The following is a 21938-nucleotide window of genomic DNA, read 5'->3' on the forward strand; positions in this document are numbered from 1 at the left end:
ACTCAGCAATCAAGAACCTATGGGACCACTGTCGGCATGCAAGCTTATTCCAGATTGGCTCTACAGCAGTCCCCGGTGGCAGGACCATTACCCAATGAGAAGAAGATCTTAATCTCCTGATCTTGACAGCCTCACCATGACAGTATGCTTACAAAAGTTATGGACACTCATGGCTGCCTTGGAAATCATTGGTTTAAACCGAAAGGCACGTTCCCAATAACACATACAGGCACAGCATTTGAAACAGCCCGCTATAAAAGGCTGTCGACCCAACATGGGGCTCTAACCCACAACCCTCAGATTAAGAGTCTCTAATAAACATAATCACTGCTTAATTCAGTGAGAGCAAATATGAACACATTCAATCCCTATGGCTGAACAAATTGGCTAAGGCAAATGAACATGAACATGTTCACTGACAAAGTACATAACCAAATGATTTTGTACGGACCTGACTATGGTACCAGCAGAACTGTTTCGTAGGACGTCCCTTAAATGCAAGCCTGAGCAAGCCTTCCACGTTTCACAGTTCCCTCTGTTTGCCCAAATATGGTCTGGACAGGAACAGGCGCATAACACCCTGCCCCACCCCCGAGGGACCCATCCTACTCCTCCAGGAATAGAGAAACTGCATAATATACTCCCCGTGATCTAGTAGTTCTCATAGTAATAAGATGTTTTTTTTATGACAGTGTGTGATCTTATGATTGTACCTGTTATTTCTATCTATGTGTATTTCTCTCCTCTGTGATCCAGGCACTTATGCAGGCATGCTTATCTATATAAATATACTTTAATTTCCAGTCCATATATACTTGTAAAAAGATCCCTCTGGCAATCCGGCATCAGGGGAGAACCTGCATAAGACTAGTACCTACATTACAGAGTGAAAGAAGGCATTTTAAGTAATGCATGTGCATGTAAATACTGGGGATGATGATAAATGTGGTGGACTGTGAATAAATAGCAACTGAAATGCAGGAGGTACTGTATGTTTTACATAGACAAGCACACTGAGCAGTTATGAGATGGTAAAAGGATGTTAAGATCACAACATGAAAACAGACCATGCCTGTTGACACCATGTCCTGGGTTTTCAGTCCTCCAGGCCAAGGGGTGTTGCTAGGTTGCAAGACTGTCCTGTGAGCAGGAGGCGACTGTGGTCTTGTTATATTGTCTTTCCAGCCTGTGCAATTTACGTCTGCATTGATGTGCAAGCAATGGAATTATTAGAGTCCAGAGTAAAAAAAAGAAAGGTGCAATTTGCTTTAAAATGTCAAACTTACAGTGTCACACACACACACACACACACACAAACACATGCACACACACACACACACACACGCAGGCATACACACTGGCACACAAACGCACACACCCAATGTGAATACTGTCCCATTCTATCCCATAGGAATGAATGCTCTACAAATCCAACAAACTTCTGGTTTTAGTTTAATGGATACAAACTAGCAACGTTGTTCACTTAAACTGAATTACATCCTAATTTTGCAGTCACATTGCATCTCTAGTATGTGCATTATTATTTACCCGTGTGAAAATGTTGATGTTTCATTTTCTATCAGAAATAGACCAACGTGAGGATAATGAAGGAGAACATGAGGGTGGGGAAGCTTCCGTCAAACATGAAGAAGAACCGTGTCCTGCAGAACATACCATGTGACAACTCTTCCCATTCCTCTCAAATTTTACTTTTCACATGCATTCTGTTGCCATTATCACTTTATCACTCAACATCTGTGCCTGACCTCACTAATTCTCTTGCGGCTGAATGGAAGCAAATCCCTGCAACCATGTTCCAATATCTAGTGGAAAGCCATCCCAGAAGAGTGGTAGTCAGCAAAGGGGGGACCAGCTTATTAATGCCCATGGTTTTGGAATGATGTTCAACAAGCACATATGGGTGTGATATATTCGGGTGTCCACATACTTTTGGCCATGTAGTGTATTTAGTGAGCTAATTATCAAAATGTTATTGCTAGCTAGCAGTTCTTTTGATATTTCATTATTAAAATTCCCTAACTAGCCATCTCCCATGTTGTTAATTCTTATTAAAATACTGAGCCATAGCAAATTAGCTTTTCCAGTATTACACCATGTTACATTCATTCAGCTGGCGGGCTATCTCAGCCTGGCTGGCATTACACTATGATCACAAAAGCTTCCATTACACTCTATTTTTCATTTACACAGCTAGCAGGCTAGCTAGCTTTGCTTTGGCCATTTCATTAAATCTGCAATGTGATACTATGCTACATAGCTGTTCCACCATTTTATGTTTCCAGCCAATAAGGTTGAGTTTGTCGGCTGTGACATCACCAGACATGTCTACTGAGCAAAATGCCTCTGGAAATGCATGTGGTTGTATAAATGGCACAGTCATCAAAAAAACAAAAAAACAAAAACAAAAGTAAACAGAAAAAAGATCTTTGCTTTGAAATTGATTTTAATGAGATCTTATAAGATTTCTTAAATACAGACATATTCATCAGAGTAATATTCAACACTGTACTAGTAAAATCATTTGGGATGGTTCTTTAAAGGAGAAAGCTTTTTTTTTTGTGGTGGGGGCATGGTAGGGGATGAAGTGGTCATTACTGTTAAAACAGCCAGTGTGGGCATCACAAAAAAAAAACAAAACAAAAACAAAAACAAAAGAAAACAAGAAGAAATATCATTGTTTTGCAATAGATTTTGATTAGATCTTATAAGATATCTTAAATACATACACATTCATCAGAGTAATATTCAACACTGTACTTATAAAATATTTTTTTTGTGTTTTGTCATGCGGTGGGGGTGTGGTAGGGGGAGGAGGGGGGTCAGTGCTGTTAAACAGCCAGTGCGGGCTCAGAACTTAAAGTCTGCTTCGGCCATGTCGATAGCCCAGGCAAACTTCTCTCTCTGGCTTTTATTGTAGATTTTGTCCACAGGCACATTCATGTTCATGCACCTGGAGAGAGAGAGAGAGAGAGAGAGAGAGACAGTAGAAGATTAAGCAGTCAGGCATGGATTCACCAGACACAGTCCACACACATTCACCCCTCTGCACTGTACAATTTAGATAGTTCAGAGAAAAAGGTGATGACTTCTGATTTTTATTCAAAATGTTTCCAGCATGGTGTGTGTGTGGCGTGTGTGAGTGAGTCTGCGTGTGTGTGTGCGCTCATCAGGCGAGGGTGATGCGGGGGTCCAGGTAGTTGAGTTTGGATGTTCCTAGGGCGATCTGTTTGCCCTCCTCTCTGTCTGTGGCCTGAATGTTCAAATTCAGTAACTGGTCCTCAAGGCGACGAGTGGCTTTCCGCTTTTTCTCAACGTCACTGAAACACACACACACAGTAAATTACACACACACACACACACATGAATGCACACATGCACGCACGCAGGCACGCAGGTACACACACACACACACACACACTCACACACACACACTTGTGAGGGAATAATGCACATGTGGGACACTCACACATGCAGCTTGTTGCCAGGGCAGCCCTTGGCATTCCATTTGGCCAGTGTCAGGTCTGTCTTGGCCTGGGCCAGGTCCTGTGTCTTACTGTTAATCTGCAGGAGCAGGAAAGAGAACATAGGAGCAAGAACAAGACACCGTCTTCATTCCTCCTCCCTCTATACTTCCCCTCAGTCTGTGCTCTACACCTCTTTTTCCTCCGTTAATCATATTCCCAGTGCTTATGGCTCCGCCCCCTTGTGTACCTTGGTCTGCAGGCTGGCCATAGACTGCTCAAAGCTCTTTGGCTCCGCCCGTTGGTGGTTACAGAGAACTGCAACTACGCAGTTTGCCCTGTTGCAGTTTGCCCTGTTGCCCTTCTCAGCTTGGCCATCTGATTCTATCAAGAGAGAGAGAGAGAGAGAGGGGGGGGGGGGGGGGGGGTTTGACTGTGATTAGGAGTGACTTTATTAGATGCACAGGTTTATATAATTGGATGTCGGTATGATTACATAACTCATATATGGTGCTTAATACTGTAGGGATGGGACAGGTAACAGGTAAGTGTACAGGTGTGTTAGATGGAGCAGAGGTGTAGATACTCACTGCAGGACAGTTCTGCCAGTCTTTTCTGCAGGGTTATGGAGGCGTTGTAGGTGCGAAACACTTTGGCGGTCAGACCACGCATCAGAGAACTGAGATACTTATTCAGAGTGGACGTCTGAGCAGGGATGAGAGAGTGGGAGTTATAGACACACACACACACACACAAAGAGATTCTCCATTCAGCTATAGATTTTTATAGACCTGGAGCACAGAACAACAGGACAGTGCATCGGAACCATTCCAGATAAACATAAACAAGAAACGTAAACGCAGCGCTGAGGAAACATTGAGGAAGCGTTCAGGCCGATGTCTAAACTCACCCTCTTGACGACGGGCACTCGGCTGCAGTAGCAGATGGAGTCTTTTCCCGGGAAGTCAAACTCCACCACGTACTCGTCCTCGCCCAGGTGCCTGTGCAGAGTGAGGTGCTCCACACGGAGGGAGCAGCAGCCCACCGTGTCCGCTGTCTCCCCGCCACCTTCTCGTTCCCCGCCCTCAGGGCCAGCTGCGGCGGCAAATCGAATCTCCGTTCGTTTCGTGATTCGGTCGTAACGATAACGCAGTGGACCTTAGCATCTCAAACTGAAGGGTGGCAGTCGTTTCCACGTCACACCTTCAGGCCATGTGCTCAGCCAATGACAGCAGAGACCTGTCTCAGACAGGAAGTCCCGCCCTCCACTCACCTTATCGATGAAGTAGAGAGCAGTGGCTCTCTGCCGTATTAGCATCTCTTTGGAATCCATGTCCTGGTAGTACTGGGACCGGATCTGGTCCACGTAGGAGCTCAGTCTCCGGGCCACCTCGTACTTCTCCCAGTCCTTCTCACCCTGGGCGGACAGTGCAAAAGGTTTACTTTGCCTGCTGTTGCATCACTTACTGGTCTATACTGGTCATATCTAGTGTGGTTTCTGTAGCAAACCGTTACTGCCTTGTGTGGGTTGGGTCCAACGTGTACCTTAAGCTTGGAGCTGGCATGAAGTGTGATATATTCGCAGGAGCTCTGCATGTTCTCTGTCCAGCTGGCCAGCCATGTAATGATGTTGTCATGGCGAACTTCCTTCCACCTGTGACCAGCAGGGGGCTCTGGGATTATGGATTATCTGTGGGGAGGGTGAGGGTGGCGTTTTCCTTATTCTACCAACATGCCCTCACTCCAGGCATGCATCACACATACCAACATACCCTCACTCCCAGAATGCATCACATTTAGGAACATGCCCTCACTCCCAGCATGCATCACACGTACCAACATGCACTCACTCCCAGAATGTATCACACGTACCAACATGCCCTCACTTCCAGAATGTATCACACGTAACAACATGCCCTCACTCCCAGAATGTATCACATTTAGCAACATGCACTCACTCCCAGAATGTATCACATTTAGCAACATGCCTCTAACTCCCAGCAGGCTTTACTCCCACCATGCCTCTAGCTCCCAGCATGCCTCTTACTTGCTGCAGTTGATGATGACATCCTCAGGCTGAATCCTCCTCTTCAGCATGCCGTTTGGGGTGGTCCCCTCGGCCACGGAACAGGCCTGGGGGCTCAATCTGGAAGTTTCCAATGCGCTCTGGTCCAGAGTGCAGTAGCCATACTCTTCAGTAAGCCTCTCACTGGCCGCTTTGATGGCCTGAAAACACACAAGTAGTAACAAGTGAACACTGGGAGCGGGTGGGTCAGGTAGAGAGGAAAAGGAAATACTGAAGAATGACCCGAGCTGTCAGACTTAACCCCGTCCACCTGGTGATGATGCCACGCCTACCTGTTTCTCCTCCTTGCACATGTTGGGCCTCCACCCTCCTCTTATGCAGGTTGAACAGCTCCCCAAAATCATACTTATCCAGGTCAATTATCAACATGCTCTCCTCTGGAGTCATCTCCTGTTCAGAGAAACATAACCAAGGAACCGATTAACAAAGGGCTGAACAAATCATCCCACCAAAATCAATTAAACACGGACAGCCAAGCCTCCATCACCCCCCCCCCCCCCCAACCCCCTTCTCCCCCCGTTTCTCACCTTTCTCCAGTCTGTAGAAAGTTGTTACGGATAACCTCTTTGGCAGTGTACTCATGGTCCAGCATCTGAGCGTAGAAGAAGGCCACTTCCTCTGCATGGGGATTCAGTTTCACTGCTCACCCTGAGGCCAGAGCACACACACACACACACACACACACACACACACACACACACACACACACACACACACACACACACACACACACACACACACACACACACACACACACACATTTCCTCAGGTAACAACACACACTCATCTTTCCCTAGACATGCAAACATGCAAAGTCAAGTGGTTTCTAGCTACGTCTCCGTGCTCACCATCATAGTAGAAACTGACACCATCGGGAAGGGGCTGGTGTTCTGCGATGAACAGCGGTCCCCTGTGTTCAAGGAACTTCCATTTGTACCTTCCTCTGTACCATCTCCGCTGCTGGTTTCCTTCTTCTTCCTTCATAATCTTAATGGGTCTCATGGGTTTACTGTCCTGTCCGGGCTTCTTTTTCAAAGACAGCAGGCAGCCTGGTGTCCTCCTTCTGCTTCTGCTATGGTAAGAGCAAGAGTAAGCTGTTACATAGAGTTTCCCCCATTCTTGAATTCATCTTTCTGAGCTACGTGTGTGTGTGTCTGTACAGTGTGTGTGTGTGTGTATACACACCTTCATAGTATCAGCAAACTTGTTGCTCTCTTCCATGAGTCTCCATTTCTCCTTCAGATCCCCTTCTCCTGGCGGAGTCCTCCTTAAGCTCCTCTTGCAGGACCTCGCTCTTTCTTCTCTTCTTTGTTTTTGTCCCTTTTGGCTTCATATTCATAACCATAACTCATTCTGAAGCTCCGCCTCTTTTTTCTCCTTGTCAGTCTCATGAAGCCCCACCTCTTTGCGCTTTTTCTTCTTCACCTTTTTTCGGAGCTCCACTTCTTTCTCCTTTTTCATCAGCTCATTGGACCCCACCTCATTTTTCTCTGCCTCTAGCAGGGAATTTTTAGCTTCTTTCTCTCCCTCTGGAAGCCCCACCTCTTTTTGTGCCTGAAGCTCCGCTTTTTTTTCTCTTTTGAATAATCTTTTTTCTCCTTGTCAATCTTGTGAAGCCCCGCCTCTTTTTGTGCCTTCTCAATAACCTCCTCCTGAAGCCCCGCCTCTTTTTGTGCTTTTTTAATCTCCTCCCCTGAAACCCTGCCTCTTTTTTCTCCTTAATAACCTCCTTCTGAAGGCCCGCCTCTTTTCTCTCCTTAATCATTGTCATTTTTCTTCTTCTTTATCATCTCCATCAGAAGCTTTAGCTCTTTTTGCTCATTCTGAGTAATCTCCTCCTGAAGCTCTGCCTCTTTCTGTGCCACAGTAATCATCTCTGTCTGAATCCCCACCTCTTTCTTCTGCTGAATCACTTCCTTCAGAAGCTCTGCCTGTTTTGGCCCGTTCTTACCAATCAGCTCCTGAAGCTCCACTTCTTTCTGTGCCACAGTAATCATCTCCGTCTGAATCCCCACCTCTTTCTTCTGCTGAATCACTTCCTTCAGAAGCTCTGCCTGTTTGGCTCATTCTTACCAATCAGCTTCTGAAGCTCCGCCTCTTTGGGCCCTTTCTAATCTTCTGAAGGTCCGCCTCTTTTGGCTGTTTCTTAGAAATCTTCTGATGCTCCGCCTCTTTTAGCTCTTTTCGCTTTGCTTCTTTTTGCTTCTTAATTTTCACCAAATGCTTCTTTAAACCTGGGTCTTTCTCCTCTTCAGTGTCCTTTGTTTTCTTCTCAAGCAGGTCCTCATCCTCATTGCTTTTTCTCTTCTTAGTTTTTGATGAGGCCTTAGCGATCTTGCTCTGCAGCTCTGCCTCTTTGGGCCCTTTCTTAGCAATCTTCTGAAGGTCCGCCAGTTTTGGTTGTTTCTTAGCAATCTTCTGAAGGTCCGCCACTTTTGGTCGTTTCTTAGCAATCTTCTGAAGGTCCGCCACTTTTGGTTGTTTCTTAGCAATCTTCTGAAGCTCCGCCTCTTTTAGCTCTTTTTGCTTTGCTTCTTTTTGGTTCTTAATTTTCATCAAATGCTTCCTTAGACCCGGGTCTTTCCCCTCTGCAGTATTCTTTGTTTTCTTCCTGAGCTCCTCCTCATCCTCATCACTCTTTCTCTTCTCATTTGTTGGCCCGGCGTCTTCCTCGCTCTGCTTTTTCAAAGCCAGCCTCCTCTTCATCTCTATCTTCCAGATTTTCCTAAGCCGCTTTCTCTCTTCTTCCTTATTCCCCCTCTTCACCTTCCCTGGCCCCGCCTGTCACTCTCCCTGCATCCTCCTTTTTTATCCTCCATCTCAATCTCCTCTTTTTTTGGGCTAGCCTCACCCTCCACCTTTTCCCCCTCCCTTTTTTTTTTATCACCCTTCTCTTCCACTCTCTTCTTTTCCATGTCCCCCCCTTCTTTCTCTCCTCTTCCACCTCTCCATCCTCGCCTTTTCCTTTCTTTTTCGGGCTGAGGGGTGAGATTAGCTGTTGGCTTCATACCAGCTAACAGTGTCTAAACATATTGTTGAAGAGCAGCCCTAAGTGGAGACTAAATTAGGCTACTGCTGATTGACCAGAAGAAGGACTGTTCAAGTTTAAATTAATTTGACTGAACTGAATTTTATTTCAAATCACTTATTTGCACTTAACCTGCTATATTGCTTATCTATGCAATAGCCTCAAATAGGACAGAAGGATTGCAGGAGCAGCCAGGCTATCTGATTACCGCGTATATAAGGCGAAAGACTTTCCATTGTTTCGACTTGGGAAGTGTTTATCAACCGTTGTACATTCAATTGTGAAACTCAAAATGTCGTGTATAAAATTAAAATACAGGGGAAAAAAATAATACGGTTTTGTTAACTTAATATTTAAATATTTAATACTCCTATTCCCACTGTCCATATCCCCCATCTGTACAGGCTGGTACTATTTGCTGTTAATATTTAACACTATGTTTAATATTATGTGTATTTTTATTAGTGTGATTTTCTTGATATATTTTAGATATTTTCGATATTTTGCTCTTGCTTCTACGTAGTTGCTGCCTGCCATGTCACAAGAATTTCTTTGCTCAGAATGACCTGTGTTATACTGTGCACTTGACAAATAAAAACACTTTGACTTTGAAAAAAAAAAAAAAAAAACTTGAGCGGTTGGCAAGTTCCTAGCCGTCGAAGCCATTTTTCTTTCTGCATTCACACATTCTCGTATTTTACTGCCAGTTCTGAGATATCCCAATACAAGTTTGTAGTCCTAATACCCGGAAATAAGTTTGCGTTTTTGAGCCGTCGAGATTCCAATGCTTTCTCCCCATAGGGATTTCGTTTTCTGCTGAAAATAAGGTATGTGGTTAACGTAAACCGTAAGCGTTTCAGGATTTGTATCTCCATTAATATCTCAACAGTGGGTTTCGAAGCTGCAATGTGCTTTTAAACTAAGTTTTTACAACAACGGTCGCTTTCTGGCAGCTGTCTAAAAAACGAAATCCTTATGGGGGAAAAGCATTGGAAATATGCCGAGGGAACCCATGGCGAAAGAAGCGTCCCCGTTTGGCCTACAAAAAGACGTAATCACTGTAACATTATATCCATGTTCCCGTTAGCCTGGTGAAGTGATGGAACAGGCATTCCTTATTTGGGTGTATAATTACGTCACGCTTCAGTGGTCTATTTCGGCCACTCCCATATGACATGATGCGGCGTAAATACCGTAGTTTACTAGTGTGGTTTTTTGAACACAACCTGTGTTCTAACTACAAACGTTTCGTCTGATGACATCTCCCTGCATTCTACACCTCCCCACTGTGACATCACAGAAGCTATGAATCTTTGGAATTATATGAAGCCTGAATGTTCATGTTCAAATAATGCTGATAGTCAATAGCCCAGTTTTTGCTCCTCACCCCAAATGAAGATTGAGCACTGTTAGCTATAGTATGTTATACATGTGGAATAGCTGGCCTTTACATTGGAGGGTAATTGAATTGACACAGTAATGGCAACATGCAGAAATACAATATTATTATTATTATTATTATTATTATTATTATTATTATTAATACAAACATTTCATGTATTATTATATTTAATTGGCATGTACTCTTTCACAGAGAGACTGGCTGTTAGTGTTATGATTTGTCATTGTCACAGAGATAGATCTCATCTAATCTTTTAGCAATTAGTTATATTTACAGCTAAATCAGTTCTGATGAATTAATAAAAGCTTGGACACACTGTTCAAGGTGAAGCCGAAGGGTTATACTCACAGAGAAGGAGGCCACGGTCCCAGAAAATCAACAAGTACAAGTTTTGATGCCATTATCCTCCTTTTTCTTGAAATAAAATACTCATGACTATAAAAGCAGTTACCAACAGTGTGTAAAATGTCCAATCTGACAATCAGTTGATAATAGTTAGCATTTTATCACATCTTCCACTGTGACATAATAGAGATAAACAATACTGAACATTCTAACCTACTTGAACATTCTATTTCTTTATGGTTTTCTTGTCAGAATTTCTACTGTTTTCAGGCCTGTACTTTGTAACATCAATTTGTTTAATGGTTTTCAACATGAAAGCTAATACGCATATACAATAATGCCAAGCATAAATACATCTCTAAACACATACAGCACATGCAAAAATATTTCTTCCTAAAATTATATTAAAGGAATATATTGTCAATGGCATGCTGAAGCAAAAACTATTCCGTGTTTGAAAGAAACTCAATAAGCATGGTTCCAAAGCAATACTACCCCTTGGTTTCTACATTTCTGTGACCTGTCCTGGACTTCTTCATCTTGCCATTTCAAATGGATGTAGTCTTAACATTCACACAACAGTGATGCCAAGAAACAAGTGGCTAACTCAGTCAGTTAATATCAATAATTGTGTAGGCATACAATTTCTGGTAAATGCTAAATATGGGATGGTATATATATATATATATATATATATATATATACACACACATATATATGTGATAATTAGAGCACAAAGCTGATTCTGTTTCCTAAAACTTGTTTTTGTTCCTAGATGATTTCAACAAAGTAACTCTGTCTATGAAAAGGGGCCAGGAATTCACAGATTACATCAACGCCTCCTTCATAGACGTAAGCACCCATCCACAGCCCTAATAAGCCATGCTGGCTTTCACTGCATGTACAGTACCAGGCGTTCACCGGTCTGCTTGGTGAAGTTCATTTCCTGGTTTGTGCTCGGAACGTCCCACTGGACACTAGGCCCTCATTTTATTCTGGAAAAGTCATTGCATTTCTTTTTCAAGGAACTTTAGTCTTTCAAGCCCCCTACTGACATGTAAACTAGAAATGTTAAAAGTGAGAGGAGAACTGTGACATTTCTCTGTAAAAACTGCAGTTTAACTGAAAGTGTGAGCAGGAAGTGCGTGGAGATGACATAAGATGTGTGTGGAGAGCTCATACGAGGTTATAACGTGGTATAGGCGGTGTGGCTCTGAGTTGTGTAACTGTGCTGCTGTGTAACTCTGAGCTCATGATGCTGTGCTGGTCTTGAGCAGGGCCACAGGCAGAAGGATCACTACATGGCCACGCAGGGCCCCCTGGCCCAGACGGTGGAGGACTTCTGGAGGATGGTGTGGGAGTGGAGGTGCCACTCTGTCGTCATGCTGACCGAGCTGCAGGAGAGGGAGCAGGTGGGTGAGCCGGGCTGCGGACAGAGCCTCTTCATAAAAATGATAAGAGAATAAGCGCATAGCCATAGTAACGCACACAGGCCGCAGCTATTTATAGCGTCTAACGGCAAACGTTTCTCTTAAGAAACAGGAAGCGGACATGCTAAGTGCACATTTTATGGCGCGAACAGTTTTGGGATGACAAACGTGCAGTTCAATGCTCCTTGCTCTCGCGACTTTTTATTGGGTGAATGGCATAAGTACGTTTACGACGTGCTTTTCTGACTCTGACGCACCCACGTCAAACTCAACAGTCGAAGTGGCCTTGCCCTTTTTAAAACGTAACGGCAGACAGTCAGCTAGCCTCGAGTTCGTTCTGCAATCGTTCGTTCAGGCTGATGGGCTTTTCCGCACCGGACTGTCAATCACATTGTAAAAAATCACAGAACCGCTCAACTCTATGGTTTTGGCTCCAAATCGACAACATGGCCGCGCCCGCCACTGAGCTTCAAAACGTGTTTTACAGACCCACGGAGAGGCAATGGGTGACGTCACAGTAGCTTTGTCCATATTTTTTACAGTCTCTGGTCTCAACGCTCGCTAAAGGCATGGCGACGCTAAGAGCAAGCGCAGTTGCGCAGCGGCGATCGGCTGGGAGCGCGCGGTCGGGAAGCGAGGCGGCGGGCGCTCTGCCTGAGCCGTGCGAGCCGTGCTCTGCTCTGGCGGGGACGTACTGGCTTCCGGCGTGCGCGTGCTGACATTCCGGCTCCACTCGCTCCAGTAGCCGTGGCCTTCCTCGTGCATGCACCGCACCTGCACCACGTAGTCCGTGTAGGGCTCCAGGTACTGCAGTCTAAAAGACTTTATGCCGCCTACCGAATCACTAGGAGGGACCTAGGACAGAAAATCAATACATTTAATGACAATCAAGAATATTTTCATATTTCATAGGAATACCCTTTATATTTATATATAAACAATCACATATTATTCCGGGCCATCCCAGAACTGTAGCTTTTTGCAGATTTGTCCTAAATATTTCGGGTAAAACCATCACAAAATGTTACTTATGACATGGGACACATTCTCAGCGAGATGAGCAATGATCATACGTACACATGATATAGCATCTGCAATAACCCAAGGAGGCCACACTCAATTTTATGAATAGCAACCTGTCAATTGCTGCTGGCTGATAGTAATATGGATTTTCCAGGACAGTCTACAATACCATGTGCTGGAACAAGTTTAACGAAGTTTAGGCTGAATGTAATGTATACTGAAAACTTGCTGAGTAATTGCGAGGCATGTGCATGTATTCAAAGTCCACTTGTTTCTCGTTAAAAGCTAACATATGCCTTTTGCTTTCGGTATGTGTGCACATATGCAGTAATACCTATCCGATTATTTGTGGAAGAGAAACACGAGTGTGTAGTGCCTGCATATCTACCTGCGACCACATGTGGGCCCCAGCTGGGCAGTAGCGGATGTTGTACTTGAGGGTGATGTAGACATCTTCAATGGGGTGTTCCCAACGCACAAGCAGAGATGTGGGAAACCCCTCCTCAGAGACCACTTCCACATTGTTCGGGGGGTCGGTTTTCACTGCAGGACGGGACAGGCGTGATTAGCGGTGTGGGTACAGATAATGCTAAAACCAAAGCCGGGCCGACCGCAGCGTACCGATGTATTCTGAATCCAGGATCACCACATCCGATCGGACCTTCCCCAGCGGGTTCTCCACCTCCACGCTTATATTCAGCACCGTGAACATAGGGTAGACCCTGAAGACTACAGACCCCCTGTCTCTCCTGGCTGCAGCTCTGTATTTCTCTCCATTCACAATACTGAGGGGGGGAAAAAACGAATGACATCATCGTAATCAGAAAAGGATAATAGATATCTTCAGGTGCAATTCAAATAAACATTATTTATTTTTTCATATTAAAGAAACATGTTAAGAATATTAATCTGTATCTGTTCAAATGTAATCATTGGACATCTGTGAACATTAAGGAATAAGGACAGAGACAGTCTTTTGATCACCTTATACATGGTGTTCAGATACCCTCAAGGCCAACAGTACTGTTAAAAGTCTATCTTTTTACCTGATTGGTTAACTGACTGATTGATGTCACAGACTGGGCAGACCATTCACTCACCTGAAGGCCCACCAGTCCCAGGTTACAAGGAGAAGCATGAGAATCTGGCATCCACGGGCAAATTTGAGTATCCTTGTTGTAAAGTGCAAGGAGAAAGTCTAGACAATACCTTTTGTTTGCTACACATGCCTCAAGGCTACAATGACAGGACATCAGCGGTGAATCAAGCCTGTAAACTTTTAAGAAAAGAGCCCAGTTCCCCAGCCATTCTGCTACACTCCTGCCCACGTACTGTACAATACCAGTAGAGGTAAAAGTTCACATTGGTGTAAAGTTTTTGGAAGCATTGCATTTTTAAAGGAAAACGTACGTTTCGACAAGCAGTGTGTATGTGGTGTTGAGAATGGGGTCTCTCTCCCCAGGATTCCAAAAGCAGGTCATGATGGGGGAAAGACCCTTGCCAGACTGAAGCACGATGCATGACAAATTGTCTGGCTTTTCAGGGGGATCTGAAAAAAATTCATAGTGCAGCACATTTTAAGAATAATATGAAACATACTGAACAGTTTAATAATTTAATTACCATCAAAGAACAAGAGGACTACTGCCTGATACTGTCAGGGTTCTGTTGTCTTCTGTGTCTTCCCCCTGTGTTGTTTCTCTGTTGGGCCGCCAGATGGCGGTACCTTGGTTTTGTGTTCTGTTAATTGTTTTATTGGTTCTCGTTATCCCATTATTAGTTGCGTTTTTGTCTCGTGTTCCCCTCCCTCTCTGTGGCTTGATTGCTCATTGTGCCCTCCTGTGTCTCGTCTGCGTCGCCCCTATTTAAGTCTCCCTCTCCCTCACTCAGGCGCTGGATCCTTTTGTTTCGTTACCTGTTTGTGGTTTGTTTCCTGGTTCCTGCCTGCCTGCCTGCCTGCCTGCCTGCCTGCCTGCCTGCCTGCCTGCCTGCCTGCCTGCCTGCCTGCCTGCCTGCCTGCCTGCCTGCCTGCCTGCCTGCCTGCCTGCCTTGCCTGTTTGTTTCCGTGACCTGTTTGTTTCTGTGCCTGCCCTGTTTTCCCCTGTTTTTGGGTTTTTGTATTTTCTTTTTGTTTTTTCTTGAAGATTTTTGTTGTTTGTAGTATTCGCCCTGTGAGGCTTTTTGTTCCCCATTTTAGTTTATTAAAGTCTTTTGTTTTCCCCATTTTTGGACTTTTGTGTTTTTACTCTGCACTTGGGTCCATTCCCGCCCCCTCGCCTGACAGATACACACTAAATAATGTCAGTAGTCACTGCCCGACAGAATCCATTGCTTTTACAGCAACAAAACCATAATATCAAAAATAATATGGATATAAGAACATTCATAATATATGCCTGACATGCATATAGTTATGAATGCTTTTCAAGATGATTATAATCCTGGCAATTATTATTTTCTTTACATTACTAATTTCATAACTAACCAATCGAGTGAACATGTAGAATTTCTATGCACGTTCCACAACTTATACAAAGCATCACAGAGCACACCACACATCAGCACTTCATTGGGGAAGGGTAACTTTTACAGTGATACTTACACCCTACAGTGAAAAACAAGCAGTGCACATTCCTAATGCCCATGTTTGAGGGAGAGCGGGCTAAGACGTTGCACTTCAGAGGGTTCTCCAGCTCCCTGGTGACGTTGACGGTCACGCTGACGGTGGAGTCATTGATTCTGGTGTAGAGCTCCTCGGGCACCCGCGTGTTCCTAAACTCCCAGAATACGTCCTTGGCGGTGGCTCCTGTCTCTCTCATCCCGTCCTCAGACAAGACGCAGGTGGCGGTGAAGGACTGGCCCACTTCCAACACTGGGGACTCGGGGTACGTCTTCCCACAGCAAAAGTTAATATGAGCTGCAGAACTAAACTTAAACCATGAACCCTGGATGACCCTACCAACCATTGAAAATGTGGCAGCTCATCAGAAACTATTGTAACTACCTAAAATACCCTTCATTGCACATGAAAACATGCTAAAATGCACATGCGCTACAACTGAAAAAAAAAACCCAAAGAACTATTGTTCAACAACTAGCAGTGATATAACACAAAGCAGCACACTTCCTGGCAAAATAAATGTACAGGGCATGTTTAAAGGAAAGTAAACTAATGGCTATCCTTTGTGTGCCAAAGAAAAAATGTACAAAATATTCAATTATTCTTTAGTCACCTGGAAATGAGATCAATATGACTGAAATGAACATTATGTAACACACGGCAGCTGACAGCCCTTAAAATAGGGAATGTCCATACTCACCTTCCAGATCAGCCTCACACACCTCTCAGGGCTGCCTTTTGACGAGGTGATGATTCTGCATAAGTCAGGTGCACTGGAGGGTTCTGAGTAACATAAGAATGATAAGAGAATAAGCGCATAGTCATAGTAACGCACACAGGCCGCAGCTATTTATAGCGTCTAACGGCAAACGTTTCTCTTAAGAAGCAGGAAGCAGACATGATAAGTGCACATTTTATGGCGCGAACGGTTTTGGGATGACAAACGTGCAGTTCAATGCTCCTTGCTCTCGCGACTTTTTATTGGGTGAATGGCATAAGTACGTTTACGACGTGCTTTTCTGACCCTGACGCACCCACGTCAAACTCAACGGTCGAAGTGGCCTTGCCCTTTTTAAAACGTAACGGCAGACAGTCAGCTAGTCTCGAGTTCGTTCTGCAATCGTTCGTTCAGGCTGATGGGCTTTTCCGCACCGGACTGTCAATCACATTGTAAAAAATCACAGAACCGCTCAACTCTATGGTTTTGGCTCCAAATCGACAACATGGCCGTGCCCGCCACTGAGCTTCAAAACGTGTTTTACAGACCCACGGAGAGGCAATGGGTGACGTCACAGTAGCTTTGTCCATATTTTCGCTAAAGGCACGGCGGCGCTAAGAGCAAGCGCAGTTGCGCAGCGGCGATCGGCTGGGAGCGCGCGGTCGGCAAGCGAGGCGGCGGGCGCTCTGCCTGAGCCGTGCGAGCCCTGCTCTGCTCTGGCGGGGACGTACTGGCTTCCGACGTGCGCGTGCTGACATTCCGGCTCCACTCGCTCCAGTAGCCGTGGCCTTCCTCCTGCATGCACCGCACCTGCACCACGTAGTCCGTGTAGGGCTCCAGGTACTGCAGTCTAAAAGACTTTATGCCGCCTACCAAATCACTAGGAGGGACCTAGGACAGAAAATCAATACATTTAATGACAATCAAGAATATTTTCATATTTCATAGGAATACCCTTTATATTTATATATAAACAATCACATATTATTCCGGGCCATCCCAGAACTGTAGCTTTTTGCAGATTTGTCCTAAATATTTTGGGTAAAACCATCACAAAATGTAACTTATGACATGGGACACATTTTCAGCGAGATGAGCAATGATCATACGTACACATGATATAGCATCTGCAATAACCCAAGGAGACCACACTCAATTTTATGAATAGCAACCTGTCAATTGCTGCTGGCTGATAGTAATATGGATTTTCCAGGACAGCCTACAATACCATGTGCTGGAACAAGTTTAACGAAGTTTAGGCTGAATGTAATGTATACTGAAAACTTGCTGAGTAATTGCGAGGCATGTGCATGTATTCAAAGTCCACTTGTTTCTCGTTAAAAGCTAACATATGCCTTTTGCTTTCGGTATGTGTGCACGTATGCAGTAATACCTATCCGATTATTTGTGGAAGAGAAACACGAGTGTGTATTTCCTGCATATCTACCTGCGACCACATGTGGGCCCCAGTTGGGCAGTAGCGGATGTTGTACTTGAGGGTGATGTAGACCTCTTCAATGGGGTGTTCCCAACGCACAAGCAGAGATGTGGGAAACCACTCCTCAGAGACCACTTCCACATTCTTCGGGGGGTCGGTTTTCACTGCAGAACGGGACAGGAGTGATTAGTGGCGTGGGTACAGATAATGCTAGAACCAAAGCCGGGCTGACCGCAGCGTACCGATGTCTTCTGAATCCAGGATCACCGCATCCGATCGGACCTTCCCCAGCGGGTTCTCCACCTCCACGCTTATATTCAGCACCGTGAACATAGGGTAGACCCTGAAGACTACAGACCCCCGGTCTCTCCTGGCTGCAGCTCTGTATTTCTCTCCATTCACAATACTGAGGGGGGGAAAAAAACGAATGACATCATCGTAATCAGAAAAGGATAATAGATATCTTCAGGTGCAATTCAAATAAACATTATTTATTTTTTCATATTAAAGAAACATGTTAAGAATATTAATCTGTATCTGTTCAAATGTAATCATTGGACATCTGTGAACATTAAGGAATACGGACAGAGACAGTCTTTTGATCACCTTATACATGGTGTTCAGATACCCTCAAGGCCAACAGTACTGTTAGTCTATCTTTCTACCTGATTGGTTAACTGACTGATTGATGTCACAGACCGGGCAGACCATTCACTCACCTGAAGGCCCACCAGTCCCTGATTACAAGGAGAAGCATGAGAATCTGGCATCCACGGGCAAATTTGAGTATCCTTGTTGTAAAGTGCAAGGAGAAAGTCTAGACAATACCTTTTGTTTGCTACACATGCCTCAAGGCTACAATGACAGGACATCAGCGGTGAATCAAGCCTGTAAACTTTTAAGAAAAGAGCCCAGTTCCCCAGCCATTCTGCTACACTCCTGCCCATGTACTGTACAATACCAGTAGAGGTAAAAGTTCACATTGGTGTAAAGTTTTTGGAAGCATTGCATTTTTAAAGGAAAACGTACGTTTCGACAAGCAGTGTGTATGTGGTGTTGAGAATGGGGTCTCTCTCCCCAGGATTCCAAAAGCAGGTCATGATGGGGGAAAGACCCTTGCCAGACTGAAGCACGATGCATGACAAATTGTCTGGCTTTTCAGGGGGATCTGAAAAAAATTCATAGTGCAGCACATTTTAAGAATAATATGAAACATACTGAACAGTTTAATAATTTAGTTACCATCAAAGAACAAGAGGACTACTGCCTGATACACACTAAATAATGTCAGTAGTCACTGCCCAACAGAATCCATTGCTTTTACAGCAACAAAACCATAATATCAAAAATAATATGGATATAAGAATATTCATAATATATGCCTGACATGCATATAGTTATGAATGCTTTTCAAGATGATTATAATCCTGGCAATTATTATTTTCTTTACATTACTAATTTCATAACTAACCAATCGAGTGAACATGTAGAATTTCTATGCACGTTCCACAACTTATACAAAGCATCACGGAGCACTCCACACATCAGCACGTCATTGGGGAAGGGTAACTTTGACAGTGATACTTACACCCTACAGTGAAAAACAAGCAGTGCACATTCCTAATGCCCATGTTTGAGGGAGAGCGGGCTAAGACGTTGCACTTCAGAGGGTTCTCCAGCTCCCTGGTGACGTTGACGGTCACGCTGACGGTGGAGTCATTGATTCTGGTGTAGAGCTCCTCGGGCACCCGCGTGTTCCTAAACTCCCAGAATACGTCCTTGGCGGTGGCTCCTGTCTCTCTCATCCCGTCCTCAGACAAGACGCAGGTGGCGGTGAACGACTGGCCCAATACCAACACTGGGGACTCGGGGTACGTTTTCCCACAGCAGAAGTTAATATGAGCTGCAGAAGTAAAGAACAGAAATCTGCTGCTTTTAACTTTTTCTCGATGGATGCAATGTAAAATATTTGGTTATTTTTTCCAGAACAGCCTATTTTGTTTGTGTTCCCACTAAAGGCGCTATTCTACGCTTTTAGTAAATACCGCTAGCATGAGCACTTTATATTTCCCTTTCAGACATTTAAAACATACTCACCGGAGTGAGAGACCATGCACACCAGGACCAGGAGCAGCAGTGCTACATGGGAAACGTCCATCTTGCTGGCACTGTCACTGTCTGAGGGGAGATGCATGCATGTCAAGTCTTGAACACTAGCTGAGCCGCCAAAAGGAAAACGGAATAGACAGAGTGGATGGAAATCCACTCTGGCTTTGCTAACATTAAATCATGCTAGCAAAGCCGCATGTGAATACACAATAATTACAGGAATACGTTTCTATAACTCCACCCTCCTGAGTTCCAGGCAGACCCCTGGAACCCATCAATTCTGGTAAAGTGTGTTTTTTTTCCTCCAAAAGCCAATAATTGAAACAACATTTTCTTGAAAATGTTTTTATTCTCTCCATAGCCACTGGCCACAGCAGTAATGGGGAGTCCGGGGACAAAATGTAAAAGGTAGTAAAGAGATCAAAACTGTCAGGACCATATCCGTATTCTCTGAACAATGTGTCTACAATAAGATGTCAGAACAATGATTTAAAACTTCCCCTCATTCCCCCGTTTACAGGTGGTGGTGGTGGGGTTTGGCATACTCAGCAAAACAGCCAAAGTCTGTGCCAATTCAGTTGTGTAATACAGTATTATTCAAGTTCAAGGAAACAATTATATTCAGGATGCTAATGTTTGAACCTTTATTCCAAATTGCTGGAACAGTTTCAAAGTGGAATAGTGGATAAGGACAGTGGGTTACAAGTTTCACAGTATGTTTGAAAGTGCATTTTGTTCTCCTGAATTAGTTTATTTTTTATATGAACTATTCCAGCACATTTTGATCAACTCGATTTACCGATGTATTTTTCTTTTTATTTCATCAGTAGGCTAACTACTGTAGGCTGATTATCTTCAAGGCTAGAAAATGTTCCATATAGTAACTGCTTTAAGTCATTGGAACGCTGTGGTTATATCTTCTTATGAGTGTTTTAAATAACCATGTTTAAACGAGCATTTCTCAACCATAAAACATTACACCTATCAATATTGTGCCTCGACGTCAATATCTCAGTCTCGACACCCCATCGGACTAAAAATTTGCTATTTTTCATCGCACAGCCGATGACGACAATAGTCCGTTCAGGGCAGTGTGACACACGACGAGCTCATGATTCGTTGATACGACTGCCATTCTGCATAAACATGTGCGTCATTTTTTCGACCAGAATTCCCGTTAATCTCCTCCCATTAGCGTGAAATATTCCTTTCAGTGTGCTTGTTTGGTAATGTGCTGGGAACCGATAGGCTAAACACAGAATTTGCCCGTATGTGCGGAATGGGATATTATGATCGCCTGAAATGTTATCTTCATAAGTAAATTTAACGTATAACCCAATGAATTGAAACTTGTGTTGCGTTTTCAAAATGAAATATGTAGTTAACAATAAATAATTAAATGCACATTCATAGCTGTATCCGGATTACTACGAGTAGCCTACAGTTAAATATTTTAGGTTAATGTCTTTATGTGAACGTCAAATGATCAGATCCGCAGTTAGTTGTCAGTTGTCGGCGAAGAAACCAACCATGCTGTCAATAGCACAATGCCGCGCGTTTCCCGCCCCAACCATATATATGTCTATATATATATATATATATATGTATATGTACAACGATAACTCCCGGGAAAAGAGCCTCCTAGTAGCGACGCATTGAAATGCGCGAGCGAATTGGAGGAAGTCCATCCTCCTTTTGTATACACACTCGACTCCAAGCGAAATTTGAAGATGAATCATTTAACTGGAATAGTGCTTCTGGGAAATCCCACTGCTTCACCTTGATCAACGCTGGACAGTAAACATGAAAGCCACTAGGCGTGATGCTTTTTCATGTTTTGTACGAACATTTCACTTACAACTATTATTTAAAAATAGTATGACATATGTCACCCCATAATAATATATGACTTTTTTCATAACTAGTTTTGCCAGTTGATACCTTTTTACAATTATTATACATTTGCGAATTAAATTTATTAAATGTCACAAGGACCAAACGGCTTAATGTACATCCACCACAATCTGAAATATAATGTTGGCTTGGGTAGATACTGTTTTGAAATAAATAAATTGTATTATTGCATGAAGTAGAGTATAATCTCCAAAATTGTGGAGAAATGTTTAATGTATGGTTGTAACTTTTTGAATATTTTCAAAAAATGTTTGCGGTGATGGAAATGACAGGGTGCTGTGGAAATGACATTGTCTTGCGGAAATGACAATTAATGAACACGAATGTAGAAAATATTAAATTG

General features: G+C 43.8%; 2 protein-coding genes and 1 pseudogene across 3 annotated transcripts; 1 reads left to right on the forward strand and 2 right to left on the reverse strand.

Annotated features, from left to right (window-relative positions):
* Positions 1 to 2456: 2456 nt before the first annotated feature.
* LOC135236384 (DNA topoisomerase 1-like) lies at positions 2457 to 8411 on the reverse strand (annotated as a pseudogene).
* Positions 8412 to 10618: 2207 nt separating this feature from the next.
* On the reverse strand, positions 10619 to 20719 carry LOC135236011 (uncharacterized). Of its 2 annotated transcripts, XM_064302134.1 has the most exons (14): positions 20569 to 20719; positions 19670 to 19751; positions 19161 to 19475; positions 18602 to 18740; positions 17815 to 17978; positions 17582 to 17736; positions 16866 to 17025; positions 16117 to 16199; positions 15399 to 15687; positions 14207 to 14345; positions 13418 to 13581; positions 13185 to 13339; positions 12469 to 12628; positions 10619 to 11737 (listed from the first exon to the last, which is right to left on the reverse strand). In XM_064302134.1, exons 2-14 carry the CDS (start codon positions 19728 to 19730, stop codon positions 11724 to 11726), a joined length of 1998 nt encoding a protein of 665 aa, XP_064158204.1. In that variant the 5' UTR covers positions 19731 to 19751; positions 20569 to 20719; the 3' UTR covers positions 10619 to 11723. The 2 variants fall into 2 exon arrangements, with proteins under 2 accessions (XP_064158204.1, XP_064158203.1); XM_064302133.1 differs by lacking the exon at positions 20569 to 20719 and having other exon boundaries at positions 19670 to 20470.
* LOC135236012 (receptor-type tyrosine-protein phosphatase epsilon-like) lies at positions 11060 to 12469 on the forward strand. The gene is made up of 2 exons (XM_064302135.1): positions 11060 to 11195; positions 11621 to 12469. Exons 1-2 carry the CDS (start codon positions 11145 to 11147, stop codon positions 11807 to 11809), a joined length of 240 nt encoding a protein of 79 aa, XP_064158205.1. The 5' UTR covers positions 11060 to 11144; the 3' UTR covers positions 11810 to 12469.
* Positions 20720 to 21938: the final 1219 nt, after the last annotated feature.

The sequence above is a fragment of the Anguilla rostrata genome, chromosome 12 (assembly GCF_018555375.3).
Source record: "Anguilla rostrata isolate EN2019 chromosome 12, ASM1855537v3, whole genome shotgun sequence".
Taxonomy (NCBI): domain Eukaryota; kingdom Metazoa; phylum Chordata; class Actinopteri; order Anguilliformes; family Anguillidae; genus Anguilla; species Anguilla rostrata.

Bases quoted from the DNA above. Each gene is read 5' to 3' on its own strand.
- LOC135236012 (XM_064302135.1), top strand. From the start codon at position 11,145: ATGAAAAGGGGCCAGGAATTCACAGATTACATCAACGCCTCCTTCATA. The intron at 11,196-11,620 runs GTAAGCACCCAT...GGTCTTGAGCAG, and splicing joins TCAACGCCTCCTTCATAGAC to GGCCACAGGCAGAAGGATCA.
- LOC135236011 (XM_064302133.1), bottom strand. From the start codon at position 19,766: ATGCATCTCCCCTCAGACAGTGACAGTGCCAGCAAGATGGACGTTTCC. The intron at 19,476-19,669 runs GTGAGTATGTTT...TTACTTCTGCAG, and splicing joins GTGCATGGTCTCTCACTCCG to CTCATATTAACTTCTGCTGT. The intron at 17,737-17,814 runs GTACGCTGCGGT...CCCGTTCTGCAG, and splicing joins CCTGGATTCAGAAGACATCG to TGAAAACCGACCCCCCGAAG.